We start from the raw sequence: 16,262 nt of genomic DNA, 5'->3' as shown, positions 1-16,262 counted from the left end.
CAGAAAGCAGCACAAGCTAGGTAAAAATTCACTGACCCACTACACCCCTTTCTTATTCAAGGACTTATTTGCCACGTCCGGGTAGCAATACTTTTGACCTTATATAAAGAACCTTTACTATGACTAGAAATGACCCAGTAAAGGCTGAAAAAAGGTAAGTAAGGTAAAGTAAGGGAGCAACTTATAACATCTAAAAACTTAATGCCAGGCGGAACAACCGTTAAAGCGGCGAAGATGATGGCCTAAAATGAGATAAATTTACTAGGAATTTGAGAAAAAAATCTCATTTACTTCAAAAGTGGGGAGGCTGAAGTCTGCCCAGTCTCCCTACTTCCGCCGGTCCTGAAACAGAAAAATTTTAGGAAAGAACTGATCAGATACGCTACTGAAACTCTGAATCAACATTAATAGCCACAAAGGTATCAGTAACATGGTGCAGTTGAATCTCTCTGATTCCATCTTCAAGGAGCCACAAATTTTATTCGAATCAGAGAAAAATTCGAATTACAGAGATGAATTTAAACCACTTTCCAGCTGAGGGGACCAATACTTTAGTTCGAATTACAGAAAGATTCGAATCATAGAGATTCGAATTAGAGAGAGTTGACTGTATTTCTTTTGACGATTCAACTTCTCCAGATGACATGACCTAGTAAAATATATTTTCCTCAAATTTCCTCCACCTCCTCCTTAATGATTAGTAAGACATCATTTTTATATAAATTCCAGCAGATCATATAAAGCAAATGAAACATAAAAGAATTGTCGTGACTCTTTTACGAATAATTATATAATTACCAATCCGTGCTGACGTTATGTCAAATTTTTGTATAATATCCGACATTTATGGATTTCATGAATTTTTGACGAAAATGCTCCACTAGGTCTAGTGACCTAGAAAGAAATTTGTTGACACTAAAATAATATTCAAAAGTTATAATTTGTTTTCTTTACTTAAATTCGTGACCCATTGTGGTTTTAGTCCTTCAATTGTTGATCCAATCAGATATGCTCTAACAAAGCCTGAAGTAGGCTTTCCTGTAAAGATGCTTTGGGGAGCTTTTTGTATATTTCCCACATTAAATACACGCTTCATGTTCAATAAGAACCAGTAAATTTTGGCCTAAAATTTCTATTGTTTTCTGAGTTCCTAAATCTGAGGCTGGTATTTTTATAAAATTGTTCTTATAAATTAAAGAGTGTGTATTTTAGAGTATATGATTTTCTTAGGCCCAAAGTTCTCATTAGTATGTTTTTATTCACATTTACGTTCTTACTGCCTTGTGCCAGCAATATATTGATAAGGTATTCCCAATATATTGTCAGCTCGATTTGCAATATTCCAACAATATAGGGGGATTTTTAAAGAAAGAAAATTCTTTTTTATAATAGAGCACCTGCTGTTTACTTGGTGCATTACGGTCTGAAAACGATATTACCGAATATTGTTCATCAATATATTGTGTAGTCTAAGTAGCCTTTTAAAAGCAAAGTGTTTTTACCTGGCGTTCATTGCCAAACACAAGTATAAATTGAATGCCGGGTGAAGGGTCCCCTCATCCAAAGCATCTACTTAAGGTGACCTAAATTGTTTGGTTAACTTCTTTCGTTTAGGAACCTCAGACTTGGCTTAAACCATGTTAGTTTTCTACCACCTGAAAGGAGCTAGACGTTTTCTTAAACTGTCGGAAAAACTGCTATAAGTGTTTCATATCGACCCTTTTAGTCTTACCAGGAAAATCAAAACTTTTTTGGGAAGATGAAGAGCAACAAAATTTTCATCCAAACTCGTTCCTAGTCCTTTAGTTCGCTTTCTAATGATTCTGATAGCGTTCACAAGTAAAATGAAAATGTCATGCAAGGGACTCAGGGTGCCAGATTACTTTTTATCGTTCAACGCTTAGAATTCTCAGTACAGATCTGCTCAGATTCTTACAAACTTTGAATATCCAATCATCTTTCAAAAATTACCGTCGAAAACAATGTAAGAAAAAGGGTTTTTTCCTCTCAACTAGCGGCAGTCAATTTTTGACTAGACGCTTGCTCCACGCCTACGTGAAATTGTCAGACACGTGCCAAATTCTTCTAGTTATTGACACGTACACAGGAAATTTCTCGTATGGTCATTAGGGTTTCGAATCAATCGCGATACAGTAATAAATTTATCAGATAATGAAATGCAAAAAAAAACACAATTTAATTTTCTCATTAGCTCCCTTTTCCTCCCATTCGGACCAATATGTGGAAAGGAAATTTTCTTTCACTGAATGAAACGGGCTGTAAAATAAACTGCTTCGTTATTTTTTTTACGAAACATAATATACATAATATATCAGTCAAGAATGGTGACAAATTTATTTTCCGATAAAAATTCTAACTTTATTTAGAAAAAACACTGCCTTGATACTATTAGACTCATTGTAATATATTGAGTTGATTTTCTTTCAAAAGTTTTTATACATAATATATATAACTAAAGTTATGGGGCTCAAATCATACGTTCAAAAAATTCAAAAAATGGTAGTAAAGTCCCAAAGATTCAAAGATTTTTAGAGTTAGTATGAACAAGCAGTTTTTTTTTTGGCTAACATTTTTGAAAGAAAAAATTTGGAAACCGGCATTCAAAAAATTAGTTTTTAAAAATATTGGCAGAAGTATTCAAAAATCATCTTAAAAACTGCAAAATTTCAGATACGAAGCCAAAGCATTACCCTTCACAGGAAATTTTCGGAGTTTCGATATGGTTAAGAAATTCAAATTTCCCTCAATTTTCACACAACAAAAACAATTATTCATTTTGCCCGAGCTTATTACTATATATGGTAAATTAACAAAATGCGCAGTCAACAATGTGAGTTTGCAGTTTTTACAACCATGAAAGAGAATGAATGAATTGGACTTGATAATTTTTAGGTTTCTAATAGATTTAAAAAGGTACTCATAACGATAGCATCCTTTCTGTCTAGGTTCATACAAAGGTAACTAGTTTCCCCTGAGAACGGACTGAGTCCGAAACATGTCGGTAAAAATCAAAATCAAAATATAATAGCTGCATTCCTTTTCACCGTTCAACATACAAAGGTAACTAGGTTTCCAAGCTCTTCCGTATCGAGTCGCTCGACGTTTGAATAGACATAATGGGTTTGGAAAATATAATATAGGAAAATGAAGTAGAAATGGAAATGTGAGTTGTGATCTAATCTCAAAATAAACGATGCTATCGTCCATTGCAGGGATAGCGAAGGTGGGAAAATATACACGCACGGAGTTTACAGCCGTCATGGAGGTATACGGGAAAAAAATTGCCGGTACAATTTCAAAGACTGGCAAACTCTACTGGATGTAAAAATCTTTTCGGCATAAAAACAGTTTGTGAATTTTCTTTGGTTTCGGGATTATTTCATGAATAGTGATTTGTCTATAGCACAGTCTAATTTCGACCTCGCAAAACTTTCTTTATTCCACCATAAAGAGACTGATATTCATATACTCGAGACTCTTGGATGGGAAATAAAGCTACTTAATTTCCCATCCAGAACGCCCGCGCGTGATTTTTACACAAACGCTGTATTGAAAGTAAATTCTATCGCTAGGTTTCAAAAATGAAGTACTTCAAATTTTTTTCAATTCAAGGGTACAGAAAAAAATATGTAATTGAATTTCTAAAACTTTGGAGGTTTGAAAATTGATTTGCTGTCAACTAAAAGGACAAGTGGCTAGACGTTGTTTTTACTTTTTGAAAGAGACACAACATTTTTGCGGTGAAAATTATTGATATATGCATACCACAGAATATTCTTACTGCTTATTATTTCATGACTAAACAAACATCATGTATAAGCAATAATAGGGAAGATGTAAATGACCTATATTTACCATATAGTACCAATGGGCTTTTCCAGAAATAGTCCGTGCCCCCCTGTTGAGGATATCAGATATCCGTGGGGTTAACGATTTTTGCTCAAAGGTTGATATCCATGGGGTAAAGTGTCTTTTCAAGTAAAAAATACGATATCCAAGGGTAAGCATCTTTATAAGAGAGGATATCTAGGGGGTTCGATACTTCGAAAAATCAATATCCTCAACAGTAGGGGTAATTTTTTTTTCTGGAAAAGCCCAATGAATGGAGCTAAGCTAAATCTTTCGCCATTTTCAGATCAAGGTTTGCGAAGTGACAAGTGTGTCCGAGTAAAAGTTCGAAAATCAACCCTTTGAGAGACTATTTTTTCCATTTTTTAGCTTGAATTTACCAGATTTTATGACCCATTGAAAGATGAATCTATTTTTGATATTTCTTAATTATTGGGATCCTTTATTTATCGTTTTTGTACCCCTTTGAGGGGGGGGGGTTGAGAGACTTTCGAGGGTTTAAAAAAGAGGACTCTAATGGCTAAGATATACCCGACACCCAATTTGCCAAAGTACCCCGTCGGCATTTTAAACAATATAATGTTAATGAAAGATCCGTGTGGAAGGTTGACATTATGTCGAAAAAGATAAGCAAAAAGGATTAAAGATTTTACTAAAAATAGGATTTTTCCAGGGCGAAAATAAGGAAAATGTTCTCAATTAAAAAGCTAACGATTAGCTCATATTAAAGCCTTTTTTGACAATGAGTCTTATACTATATGTTCTAAATGGAGAATTCTTAAGGGCTAATTAGACTACACAATATATTGATGAACAATATTCGGCAATATAGTTTTCGGACCGTAATTTACGAAGTAAACAACGGGTGCTCTATTACAAAAAGGAATTTTCTTACTTTAAAAGCCCCCCTATATTGTTGGAATATTGCAAATCGAGTTGACAATATGTGATACTTATCGGACAGTTGCGAGTACAATATGAGAAATATTTTACGAGTTCCGAGATTTTTCCGTGACCAAAAATGCACTTTTTGTGTTGGAAAAAAGCGCAGGACAGTTTTGTAGCAAAGTGACGTTAGATTGCTTCTACCGCTAATGCAACAACATCATTTCGTCAATTTATATTTTGTACATGTAAAATACAAGATATATTGTACTCTTTCTAACCAATTAGATTGCAGATACTTTTTGGATCGCCGATAAATTGGGAATACCTTATCAATACATTATAATACAATATAATTGTGTAGCCCTTTAACGTTTGACTAAATTTGAAAAGATTCTTGTTATTTTAAACCAGTGAGTGTACATCAAATACAGCAATACAGTTTATCCAAATAAGGAGTATTGGCAAATCTTGCGCATTCATTTCCCAATCCGTTCAGATGTCATGGTAAAAAAGGGGAGTGAACGGAATCGAAAGTATTTAGGAAGCTATTTTACTTGATAAAAAATAACAAATTTCTGGATATTTTCCAAAATGTGAGTGAAACTACGTTTAATGAATCTACCCTTTAAACTAAACATTTAATTGCAGTTTATTTTCATTGAGAAAAGCTTTTGACTTGAAACCTTAAAATTTTGCAAAAAAAACCTTTTCAATCAACTTTTCATGGTTGAGCATTCTTTAGCGGAGATAATTATTACTAATCGAACAAACTTCCAAACGTCATATCACAGTATTCTGATTCCGAGCTTCACTTAGTTTTCCCCATTCCTTCCGATGAGTCCATCTTCCCGTATCTGTTCGAGTTGTTAGTTATTTATATATTTTATACACACAGCATATACATTATATAACACTTTTCTTGTAAGAAGAACCAATATTTTTGGAGATCAAGTAAATAATAATGTTAAAAAAAAAAAATACAGTGTGTCCCAAAAAAAAAGCGGTCCATTTTTTGTATAAAGTAAAATCCTCATAATTTATGCTAAATTTTAGGAATTGTATACTTGATATTTCAATCCCCAAAACTTATTCAATCATCTTGGGAATCGAGTATCTATTAATTTAAAAGAGAATTGTAATCTTATTTCGGGAGTTTAAATAAACATTGACCAGAAATGGCAACCATGACCAGCAAATTTGGGTTATCGAGTTTATCTGCTCTCTGCGCCGTAGAGAATGTCTAAATCAAGTCCTCAGAGTACTAAAAAGTGACCTTTGAAGTAACTAGTCATTTTCTTGACAAAGTGGCACTATTTGACAAAAATATTGATAGGGTCATTAAGTATGATGTCTGCATACTTTATTACACTAAATATTTTATTTATACGCTGAACGAGATGCCTTTAGGGGTGAGCTTACACTTCAATACAATATTTTCAAATGATAAGGAGAGACACTCTACGTTGGAGAAAGGAAAACAACTCGATAACCCAAATTTATCTGGTCGCTGGTCGTGGTCGTTCTGGATGGGAAATAAGTGGTTTCAGTCTCGCGTCTAGCCTTACGGGCTTGAAACTCAATGGTGATGACATTACCCGTTTTTTTTTTGTTAAAATAATTTTTGATACCTTCAGATGTTCTTAACTTATTGAAGTTTTAAATCTAAAAGTGTTCTTAACATTCTTAATCACCATTTTGTAAGTATTTTAGTTCATTTTCCTAAGAAATTGGGTGTTTTAAGAATCCTCGAAATCTGGCCTTATGTTCTTTTATAGTTTGTTCTTATAAAAAGAACGCGTAAATGGGTTAAAAAATGCAATGTAACATTGTCTATACCTTATCAAATGTGACGGGTCTTCTTTCTTCTTGAATCGTGTGTTATTTTGCCATAAATAATACTACATTACGCACGCTTACACTGCCTGCTACTACTTTTCTAATTTCAGTCTACAGTCCCCCTATTTATAAACCGATTTGGAGAGTTTTAGAAATGCTTACTTATCCAATGTAAACAACCAAAGACTGACAGAAGTTTGTTTTGTCTACTAATGATGATATTTCTAAAACGTATTTCCTCAGTATTTCATCGGAGTTAAAAATAACATTATGTTATGTAGAAATATCTTTTTTACTGCAGTCTATAATACCGAATATGGATGTGGGATGGTTACGCCCTTCAAAAAGAGAGCGTTGTTATAACCCATAAGCCTTATTTTAATCCTCATGTGTATATTATTTTTTGTGTGAGAACAAATAAATTTCCTTTGATGTTAAGATGCTCTTATTTGAAGGAAAAACTAAAGGCTTTTAAAGGAAAAACTGGTTTTTAAAGGAAAAACTAAAGATTTTTAAAGGAAAAACTAAATGTTTTTAAGGCTTTATGCCCAAATTTGACCGAATTAAACCATTTTTCGTTAAGAATAAAAAAATAAATTTCCTAGATTCATTAATTCTCTAGGGATATAAGAAAATAACAAACTGAGCTTTCAAAATGGGTAATCAGATCATTTAAGTCCGGAGAATTCTTTTTGATGGTGATAAAACAATAGAGAGCGTGCCAAATTAAATACTTAATACAGAACTACCATTTAACCGGTTAACCATTTAACCGGTAAAAGAAGAGTGACAAACAACTGCGCAAAATTGTGAGCTATTGTCCAACTATCCTTAGGCGTGAAGATATGAATGTTATCCTCGGTCGCTTTAGGCTCCCTGCGTTGGCAAAAACCATGTTCATTCACTGTTCTTATTGAATTTGTTCTTGGTTCTTATTCGAAACTTCGAATAATGCCATTTGGAGAATGTGAAATTTGAATAAACCAGCCGAGGCTGGAAGGTCAGCCAATAGAGCTTAACTAGATAGCTTTAATAAGTGGGTTAACAGATGTAAGAGATGCACTGAAACAGAGTAGACTAAATATGTTGAATAATTACAAAATGTGAGTCGAAACACAACTATGAGTAGAACACCCCTGTCTCAGTGCCCCGGTGGCCTGATTTCAGTACATGATTTTTTTCAGTACATGGTTTCAGTACATGATTTTTTCCTACGTCACTGCAGTAATCAAATTTTTATTGCACTCATTTGTGAATTGAGATATAAATTGAATAAAGACAGCGACAATAAAAAACAGTTCTTGAATTCCCAAGCCATTTAGGATGATTACAAATGAGTGCAATAAAAATTTGATTACTGCAGTGACGTAGGAAAAAATCATGTACTGAAACCATGTACTGAAAAAAATCATGTACTGAAATCAGGCCACCGGGGCACTGAGACAGGGGTGTAGTAGAAAGTTTTATGTGCGTGTTCACAAAATTGTATTTTAAGCTCTCCCTCTTTTTTCTTTGTCATTACGATTAATTTATAAGTTGTAACTACCTTTTGTAATAAGCCTGTGTGATGGAGAACGTTCTTATATGTTAGCGATAACACACACGTAAACTTTTCTACTCAATCGCATATTCAAACTCGATACTTTAATTAGGGACACCCTGTACATAGCATGTTTTTGCATCTTTCTCGAAATTTAAAACGTCATAACGACGTATAATTAGTAATTAACTAGATAAGTTGAATCTCGGAGGAGAACTTAAGGTCTCATTTGGGGGGCCAAGTTGAACATTTTACAAGAATTTTTGTCATTGGATTGGTCGTTAACTATTCGAACAACTGTTATTATATTTTTCTAAAGAACGCGTCATCTCTATTGTTTTGAATAACCAATTATGTGAGCATCTTGTACAAACTTCAAAACAACTGCATTTGGGAATTAGATAAGTGTATTTTGATGAGAAATGCGATTAAAATGCTACGAAAAATCGTTTAATAGTGGAAGGAGGGTGAACAATAATGTCATTACTGCGGACAAGGCTTGTACATGAGAAATTGGCAAAAATCAGCTCGTTGTTCTTCCAGTGTCTATAATAATTCAATGGTCAAATAAATCTAGTGTTTGGCATGAAATATATTTTGGCTTATCGTTCGATAAATTTTGGGCAAAAGTTTTGTCCCCACTACGTACAGTAAATATGTGCTACTATATAAAAGAGGGTCGCCTACAACCTTTTCTTCAGGGTTGAAGAGCTAATTTTTATTGAAAAGCTTTCTGTGTCCAGTCAGATCGAAAGCTCTTAATGTTTTGAATCAAATATTTCGCTCGCTTTTGCTTCCAGACTAGGCTTTTTGTTCACTTTTATTCACTTATGCTCACAGGTATTGAAAAAGAAAAAATGAAATCGCTTTTCTATATCTTTCAGAAAATGTTACGAGCGTTCAAAATTTATAAAACATTTTGCTACTACACTACAGTTGCTATGCCAAGATAATTTTTTTTTTAATCTGCATTTTATTTGAATAAAATAATTCATATCTTTCATCTCTGTGGTATCTGCTGGTTATTTAAATCAAACCGTGTTTAAATTATTAAAAACATCTATTGCGTATCAATCAAAGATATATTGCCCGTTTTTTTTGAAAATAGATGTAACTTGCTGATATCTTTAGATATAAGGAAGCTATGTGTAGAATTTTATCATATCAAAATAGTGCCTGGAAAAAAAATGTCTCAAATTGATCCTAGGGACGGAGAATGCTATTACAGACAGCATTTCTTGTTACAATCTCACAAAACTGATGGAATAACATTTCGAACAACACACGAGTTGAAACAGTTTAGTTTTAATACAACCATATACCATGGTTTTGATTTCTCTGGCAAACACTACACCATGTTGTTAAGCATTGAAAAAGACACTGGTGGACAGGGGTTTAGATGGATCGTAGCCGAGTGCCATCATCAACAACCTGTTACTAACGAATCAACTAAACAAATCCAACAGCAATTAAATCTGGTTAAAATCAAGGCATCTGTTAAACCCTTCCGTTTCTTATATTCTTCGGTGCATGTCAGATGGTTTGCCATCTCCAAACGTCTTGTTAAAGAAGAAACAAAGATCTATTTGAACATTACAAGTGGAAATGTGAGGAACAATCTTGTTGATGGATCCTCCAAGGTTGTATCTCTGGATGAGGATAAAGATGGGTATCAGCAACTTGACGTGGTTTATGATGAAAGTTTTGACGTAGTTTTTCTGGAGACCAGAAAAGTGAACCACAACCGTTGTTTCATTGTTATATTACTCCATAATGGAGGAAACGATTTCATCTTAGATTTGATCGAATTTGATTCTCAAAAGTTGTACCTTATTAAGAATGTACTCATCAAAGATCCTGTCCATTTGAAAAGACCTGATTTAATCCACGATGTTTTGTTAGGCTTATCTTCCAATCGTTTTTATATTCAGTGGTTTGATATTATATCCGTCAACTTAAGTGGTTACATATTCTCAACTGGAAATCATTCGTTTACATTCCCAATCGATGAGCTTGGTGAATCATCATTACTCGGTATGACTGAGTATGTTCAAAATTCAATTATTGTTTTAATCAGTTTGGTTGAAGATTCAAAATATTTGGATATCAAACTATATAAAATCACTGAGAACGGTTTGAAGTTGTTGAAAGCGTTTGATGATATAGTTGAGTTGGATGATAATCGTAAATGGTGGCTTCACGGGTTGGTTAGAAGATTTGAGAAATGTTATTATTGGTTGAGTAAAGAACACAGAGATTCCTTCCAAAGTCTTGATTTGTATTCCAGTGAGTTGATTGCCTACAAATCGTGATGTGATTTCAATTTCCTTGATGTTAACTGGGACTCGAATGAAGTAGCTTTTGTAGGTATAGCATCAGACTTGAGTGATGTGTTTGTCCATGTTAAATACTTTGGAAAAGTAGATCGTAGTTTGAAACACCAAGCAAGACTGGTCTGTTTGAAGGTATTTGATGATGATTATTTGAATCGAAGCTTGCCCGCATGCCTTCGAAAATATCTTGGAATCTTCGAAGAGACAGAAAAAAGGCAGAAAATTGACATAAATTCTTTTAACTGAACACAAAGTTCGAAAGTACATTTTTGAACCTAACTGGAAATCCTATAAATTAACTTTTGTTTGTTCGTCCGTCAGTCTGTTACAAGCTTTTTTTTAGGATCGGCTCACTAATTTTTTCAGATTTTTTACACAAAGAGGCAAAATGGTAATATCCAAAATGTGACGGAGCCCGATTTTTGAAAAATAATTTGGGGGAAAATTTGGGCCAAAAAATAGACACACTTAAAATGGGGTATAGTTTTACCTATTTTTTTGCATAGAGGGCATAGGCAGAGGACAGAGGGCTCTAAAATTTGATTGGAGGCGTTTTTCCCGGAAAAATTTTTGCCTTAAAAATCGCCTAAAAGCTCGGAAAATATGATGAAAAATCTGAACTCGAAAAATATATCTCATACTCTGTACCGTGCGATAACTGTTACTTATAGAAATTATGATTTGGAAATAATTTTTTCGCTGCTCTACCGCTGGCTTGGTTACCGCTCAAAACTTTAATAGTTTTTTTTTCATCGAATAATGAATAATTTAGTTATTTCAGATTCATTTGATTATCATGGAAGTTAGGTCTATTGACCTCTATGAAAGAATTTTATTTTTTCTCATTCAGAAATTTCTATCAATCAATCAATAAACAAGCGACAGAATTTGACAATTTCTTTTTCTTCACACGCTTATGTTATTGCTTACTGACAAGGTTGAATTGTTGTAAATATTTTCAAACAAATTTTATTTTATTTTAGTTTTTTGAAATGAAAGCGAATTGTTTTAAGGGCTCTGATGATAGTGAATTTTTAATATTTACCACTTACAAAATATAAAATTCTACTTGATGTAGCCCACAAAACTGTGGCATGTTATACATATTCTGTTAGGCCAATTATCCGTGAGTCTGAAAATTTAAGAATCGCATTCCAAAAATTGATGAAGAAGAAAATGAAGATTTTTGGAAAAAAGAGTATTTCAACTTTGAAGAGCTTATTTCCGGCGAAGAAAAAACCTTTAAGTTTTTTTGTGTATGGTTTTCATGCATTGGCCTGAAAAGTGACGACTACATTTTTTACTTGACTTTTGCACCCCTGTGCATAGACCCTGGGCCCCACTGGAAAATTTGGCAAAAATTTCGTCCCCAGTGTGAAAAATACCCTAGAATTTCAGCCCCACTGAGAAATTGACTTTGATTTCATCCTCTTTCGAAATTCATAGTATAAAAATTGCACTCCAAAACCATCCCCACTGGATATTTTAATCTTAGAACAATAGAATTTTTATTCCCATTGAGATTTCAATCGACATTTTTATCCCCGCTGTAAGAAAAAATTTTACCGAGGCTATGAGACAGGGGTGTACTTTTTCTTTTCTGATAAATTTTCGATGGAAAACATCTTCGAATACTCCATTTATTCGTCATTGAAAGATTTAGACAGCTTCTTTTGCGGAACCCTTTCTTATTATTAATTTATTTGTCAACACAGGTCAGGTTCTATATACAAAACTATATATACAAGCTGTATACAATTTTATACATATTGGCAGTAAAAACTAACATTCTCCAGTACCTGGATCTTACATTATAAATCTGAAGGCCAAGATAAGATCCTGGGGAAGAAAAGAGAAAACACTTGAATGTACCAAATACCAAATTCGATTAAACATTTCAGGGTAACATATATCATAATAAAATCTAACAAGCTTTTCTACTGGCGTATAAAACATTGTTCAGGAAATGGATACATAGGATATTTGGAAGATGTTGATTCCGTTGCTATTTATCATCATTTCATCACCTTCTACATCAGCCCTTAGTAGATCTTTATCATTGCCATTGATGATTGATCCGCTGCCAATTGCTTCAGCTCCATCGATAAATGTTGATCAAACTGATTATGGAGGTATTGTGATTTCTTTTAGGGCTGTAATGTACAAGCAATACACCTTTTCGACCATAGCTGCCAATTGCCGCGCGGGTATTTTTTTGTCCGCTTTATCCCACTAAAACCGTCTCAGTCCTTTTTTCGCACCTATAAACAATAGAAAAATGTGTCAAAAAAGGACTGTATCGAGTTTAGGGGGATAATTAAATAATTAGGTGGCACGCGCCTGTCCGCACGTTACTACGGTTTAAAAGTTGTATAATTTTCAGGTAATCTTCTCAAGCCTCAGCTGACAAGAATTAAGCAGCTTCGGTTAGCAACCCTAGACCTAGAAATAAAAAGAATCAAACCAGCTTTTTTGAAATTATTTAGAATCAAAACAACAAAAAGCATTTCAATACCGAGATATCAGGTATTTTAGGTTTAACAGGGATAAAATCCAAAATTTTGAAAGTTGATAAGGCGAGACCAATTTGATTAGTTATTTTATGGGCCCGACCGACCCAAAAATTCCAAAAATCGAAATCGAAACAAAATTGATTTTGGTTGTACATTTTTATTTTCATTGCTTTACAGACTGCCAAATTTTCAAAATGTTGGTTGTTTTTGAAAGGTTTTGATAATTTCGTGTTCAATTATTTTCATTCTATCCATGAACTCGAGTTTTTTGTGTCTTTTTTTCCATTTCCAATTCAAGATGTAGTAGCTTTTGCTGCCTTTTTAAGAGATATTATAGCTGAAATTCTACTTTTATTCTTTCGCCGACTGACTGACCCATTTTTTTGGGTAGCTTGGCCAATTTTTTTGAGCGAAAAAATGAAAAGTTGAAAGAAGTTCAACTTTTTTACCATTACATCAGATTTTCCCAATGGAATTGCTTCATTTTTCAACCGACCAATGACTTTACAAAAACGTTAAAAAGTTTTAGCTTATTTCGCGTGAAAGTTGAGACTAGCTTTTAGACCCAAGTTCTGAACCCACCGTGTAACTTCAACACCACCATGTCAACTCATGATATGTGAGGGGAATCAAATAACATTACATTATTGAATTTTCGCCGGGATTAAATATTGCTGTTGAGCTCATCTGCGAAATTCTAAGACTTTACAGGAACTCAACTTCGCAGATGACATTATCAGGAGACAATATTTTCATGATTTTGTGTTTTTTTTTACTGCCAAATTATACATACTTGAAATGCGCATTATTAGCGCTTCTTTGATGCCGGTTAACATTTTAAAAATAGCTATTTGACATTTTCGAGCTTTTTTTCAAAAATAAGAACTTTCCAAATTTCCATTGGGTTCGCGGATGACACCCCAATCAGCCTAATCCGCGAAATTCAATCCCTCTGAAAATTTATCCCGTTAAAGTAATAGTATGGTAATGAGACAGTACTACTGTAATGCATCGCAATCAAAGGATCTGGCGTTGACACTTTTTCTGCTATACTGTTGGCGAGAGAGACAGATTACACCTACAAACGCCTTCTCATAACATTGTGAAACGACGTAAAAGAAAACTTTCGTTTGAAAAAATGGTTTTCTAAACCATGTTTTGACTTTTCGTATTCTTTAAGTTCAAATGTGTCATTTTAGAGATTTAAAAATGGGTCAAAGTTAGTTTGAATACTGAACAAATACAATTTAAAATTTCCTCCATACTATTATACCCTTACAGCTACTTGTTTCAAATAAATGCCCTCTTAGAGGGGAGGCGTTTTTTTCGAAGAGGAGTTTATTTGAGGGGGGGAAGCCCTTTTTACGCCGGCCCTCATTGGCGTTATTTTTGGGCTCGTGGCGTAATAAGGGTCAGTGTTAAAAGGGACAGTGTAAAAAGGGCCAAGATTTTGCAATTTTTAACTAAAAGCGGGGTTAATTGTTGACCATTTTTTCTCAATTTAAAGGATTTTAGGCATGATTAAAGGATAAAAACTATCCATTCTTTTTACTCTATATCCAAAACTTGATGAAAAAATGATTTTCAATGGAATTTTCAACAGTTTGATACTGAAAGATGACATTTTAATGTAAATTTTAGTTAATACTTACTGTTTTGAAGCCTGAATAGCGAATTTTTTACAAGTTTACAAGTTTTGGCGTTATTTACGGCCCTAATTGGCGTAAGCCCAAAATTAGGCAGTGACAGAATCAGGGCTTTAAATTAGGGCCGGCGTAAAAAGGGCCGATAAGGTAATACGGTATACTTTTTTTCAAAAAGAAAGGTGTTATAAAAAAAGACGGCACAAAATTGCCTAAAAGTGATAACAATTTAACAATAATACTGAGCATGGAAGTGCTGAATTTAAAGCAATTTAAGCGTCAAATATATAGTGGTATAATTATTTTAGTTCAATACCTAATATTTGCAATGACGGATGCACCTTTTTTTACTTTTTACAGTGGCTGTCAATTATTTCCGAGATAGAGCAGATGATCAACTTTACTGTATCCGATTTGAAACATCTGCAATAGTGCCCGTAGACAGACCAATCGATTGCTGCAACGAAGAAGCATTCCTCTATTATCTAGACGAGGATGATACCTTCTTTTCGACACCTGATCGTACACATTGTTTAAAGAAAAGTGGATTGACTTACTCTCTAGGTAAGTTCCCGTTCGTTCGTTCGTTCGTTCGTTCGTTCGTTCGTTCGTTCGTTCGTTCGTTCGTTCGTTCGTTCGTTCGTTCGTTCGTTCGTTCGTTCGTTCGTTCGTTCGTTCGTTCGTTCGTTCGTTCGTTCGTTCGTTCGTTCGTTCGTTCGTTCGTTCGTTCGTTCGTTCGTTCGTTCGTTCGTTCGTTCGTTCGTTCGTTCGTTCGTTCGTTCGTTCGTTCGTTCGTTCGTTCGTTCGTTCGTTCGTTCGTTCGTTCGTTCGTTCGTTCGTTCGTTCGTTTCAGCTTTTTTCGGGATTAGGTTAAACTTGAAGGCTGTTTCCTCATCAGACACATGTCTTATATCAGACCTGTGTCTCCTATTATATTGTATTCTTTTCCTCTTGCTAACCAATCTTTCTCCACATCTGTGTCAATTTAATGTGAAAAAAGTTGGTAAATTAAAATTGATGAGTAAGTAAAATGATATCATTCTACACCCCTGTGTCACAGACCCGCTAGGGCTTCAGCCCCACTGGAAAATTGACTTTGATTTTATCCCCATTCGAAAATAATTGTTTAGAAATTACACTCCAAAACCATCCTCACTGGATTTTTTAACCTTGGAACAATAGAATTTTTATCCCCATTGAGATTTCAATCGAAATTTTTATCCCAGCTGTAGGAAAAAGTTTTCATTCTTATTCAAAAACAAAATCTTCAAGACTATTTTGAGGTATTGTGATAATTAGTAACAACCACTTCCTTTATAGCTGGAATAGGTGGAAATTGTAATGCTCATTTATTAACAAAGTGTATAAATACGACATCATTGCCGACAGTTGAATATTACAACCACGGAGCCGGTAGAACATGTACTACTCGAAGTAAGTATACTACACGTTTCTTTATAAGAACATCCAAAATATTTGAAGCCTTCGGATGTTCTTAACTTTTTGAGTTTTTAGTCAGGCTAAGTTAGTTCTGGGATAAAGAGTTTTAACATGAGACTTGTGACTACTTACCTTAGGATCTCAGGATTCTAAATAAATTATACTACTAAATTGCTTGTCCTAAAGTCTGAGAATATAT

At 34.1% G+C, this 16,262-nt stretch overlaps 1 protein-coding gene across 1 annotated transcript in view; it reads left to right on the top strand.

The window, feature by feature from the left end:
• Positions 1-12,366: 12,366 nt before the first annotated feature.
• Positions 12,367-16,262, top strand: part of LOC136821056 (uncharacterized) — a 41,854-nt gene continuing 37,958 nt past the window's right edge. The window contains exons 1-3 of the mRNA XM_067077290.1: positions 12,367-12,599; positions 14,984-15,187; positions 15,944-16,057. Of these exons, the coding sequence (XP_066933391.1) occupies positions 12,458-12,599; positions 14,984-15,187; positions 15,944-16,057 (460 nt within the window). The 5' untranslated portion in view covers positions 12,367-12,457. The remainder of the gene's footprint in view (positions 12,600-14,983; positions 15,188-15,943; positions 16,058-16,262) is intronic.

This window comes from Clytia hemisphaerica, unplaced genomic scaffold (assembly GCF_902728285.1).
Source record: "Clytia hemisphaerica strain Z4C2 unplaced genomic scaffold, Clytia hemisphaerica genome assembly, whole genome shotgun sequence".
NCBI lineage: Eukaryota > Metazoa > Cnidaria > Hydrozoa > Leptothecata > Clytiidae > Clytia > Clytia hemisphaerica.
Note: the sequence above shows the minus strand (reverse complement) of the source record. Positions and strands in the feature narration are given on the sequence as shown.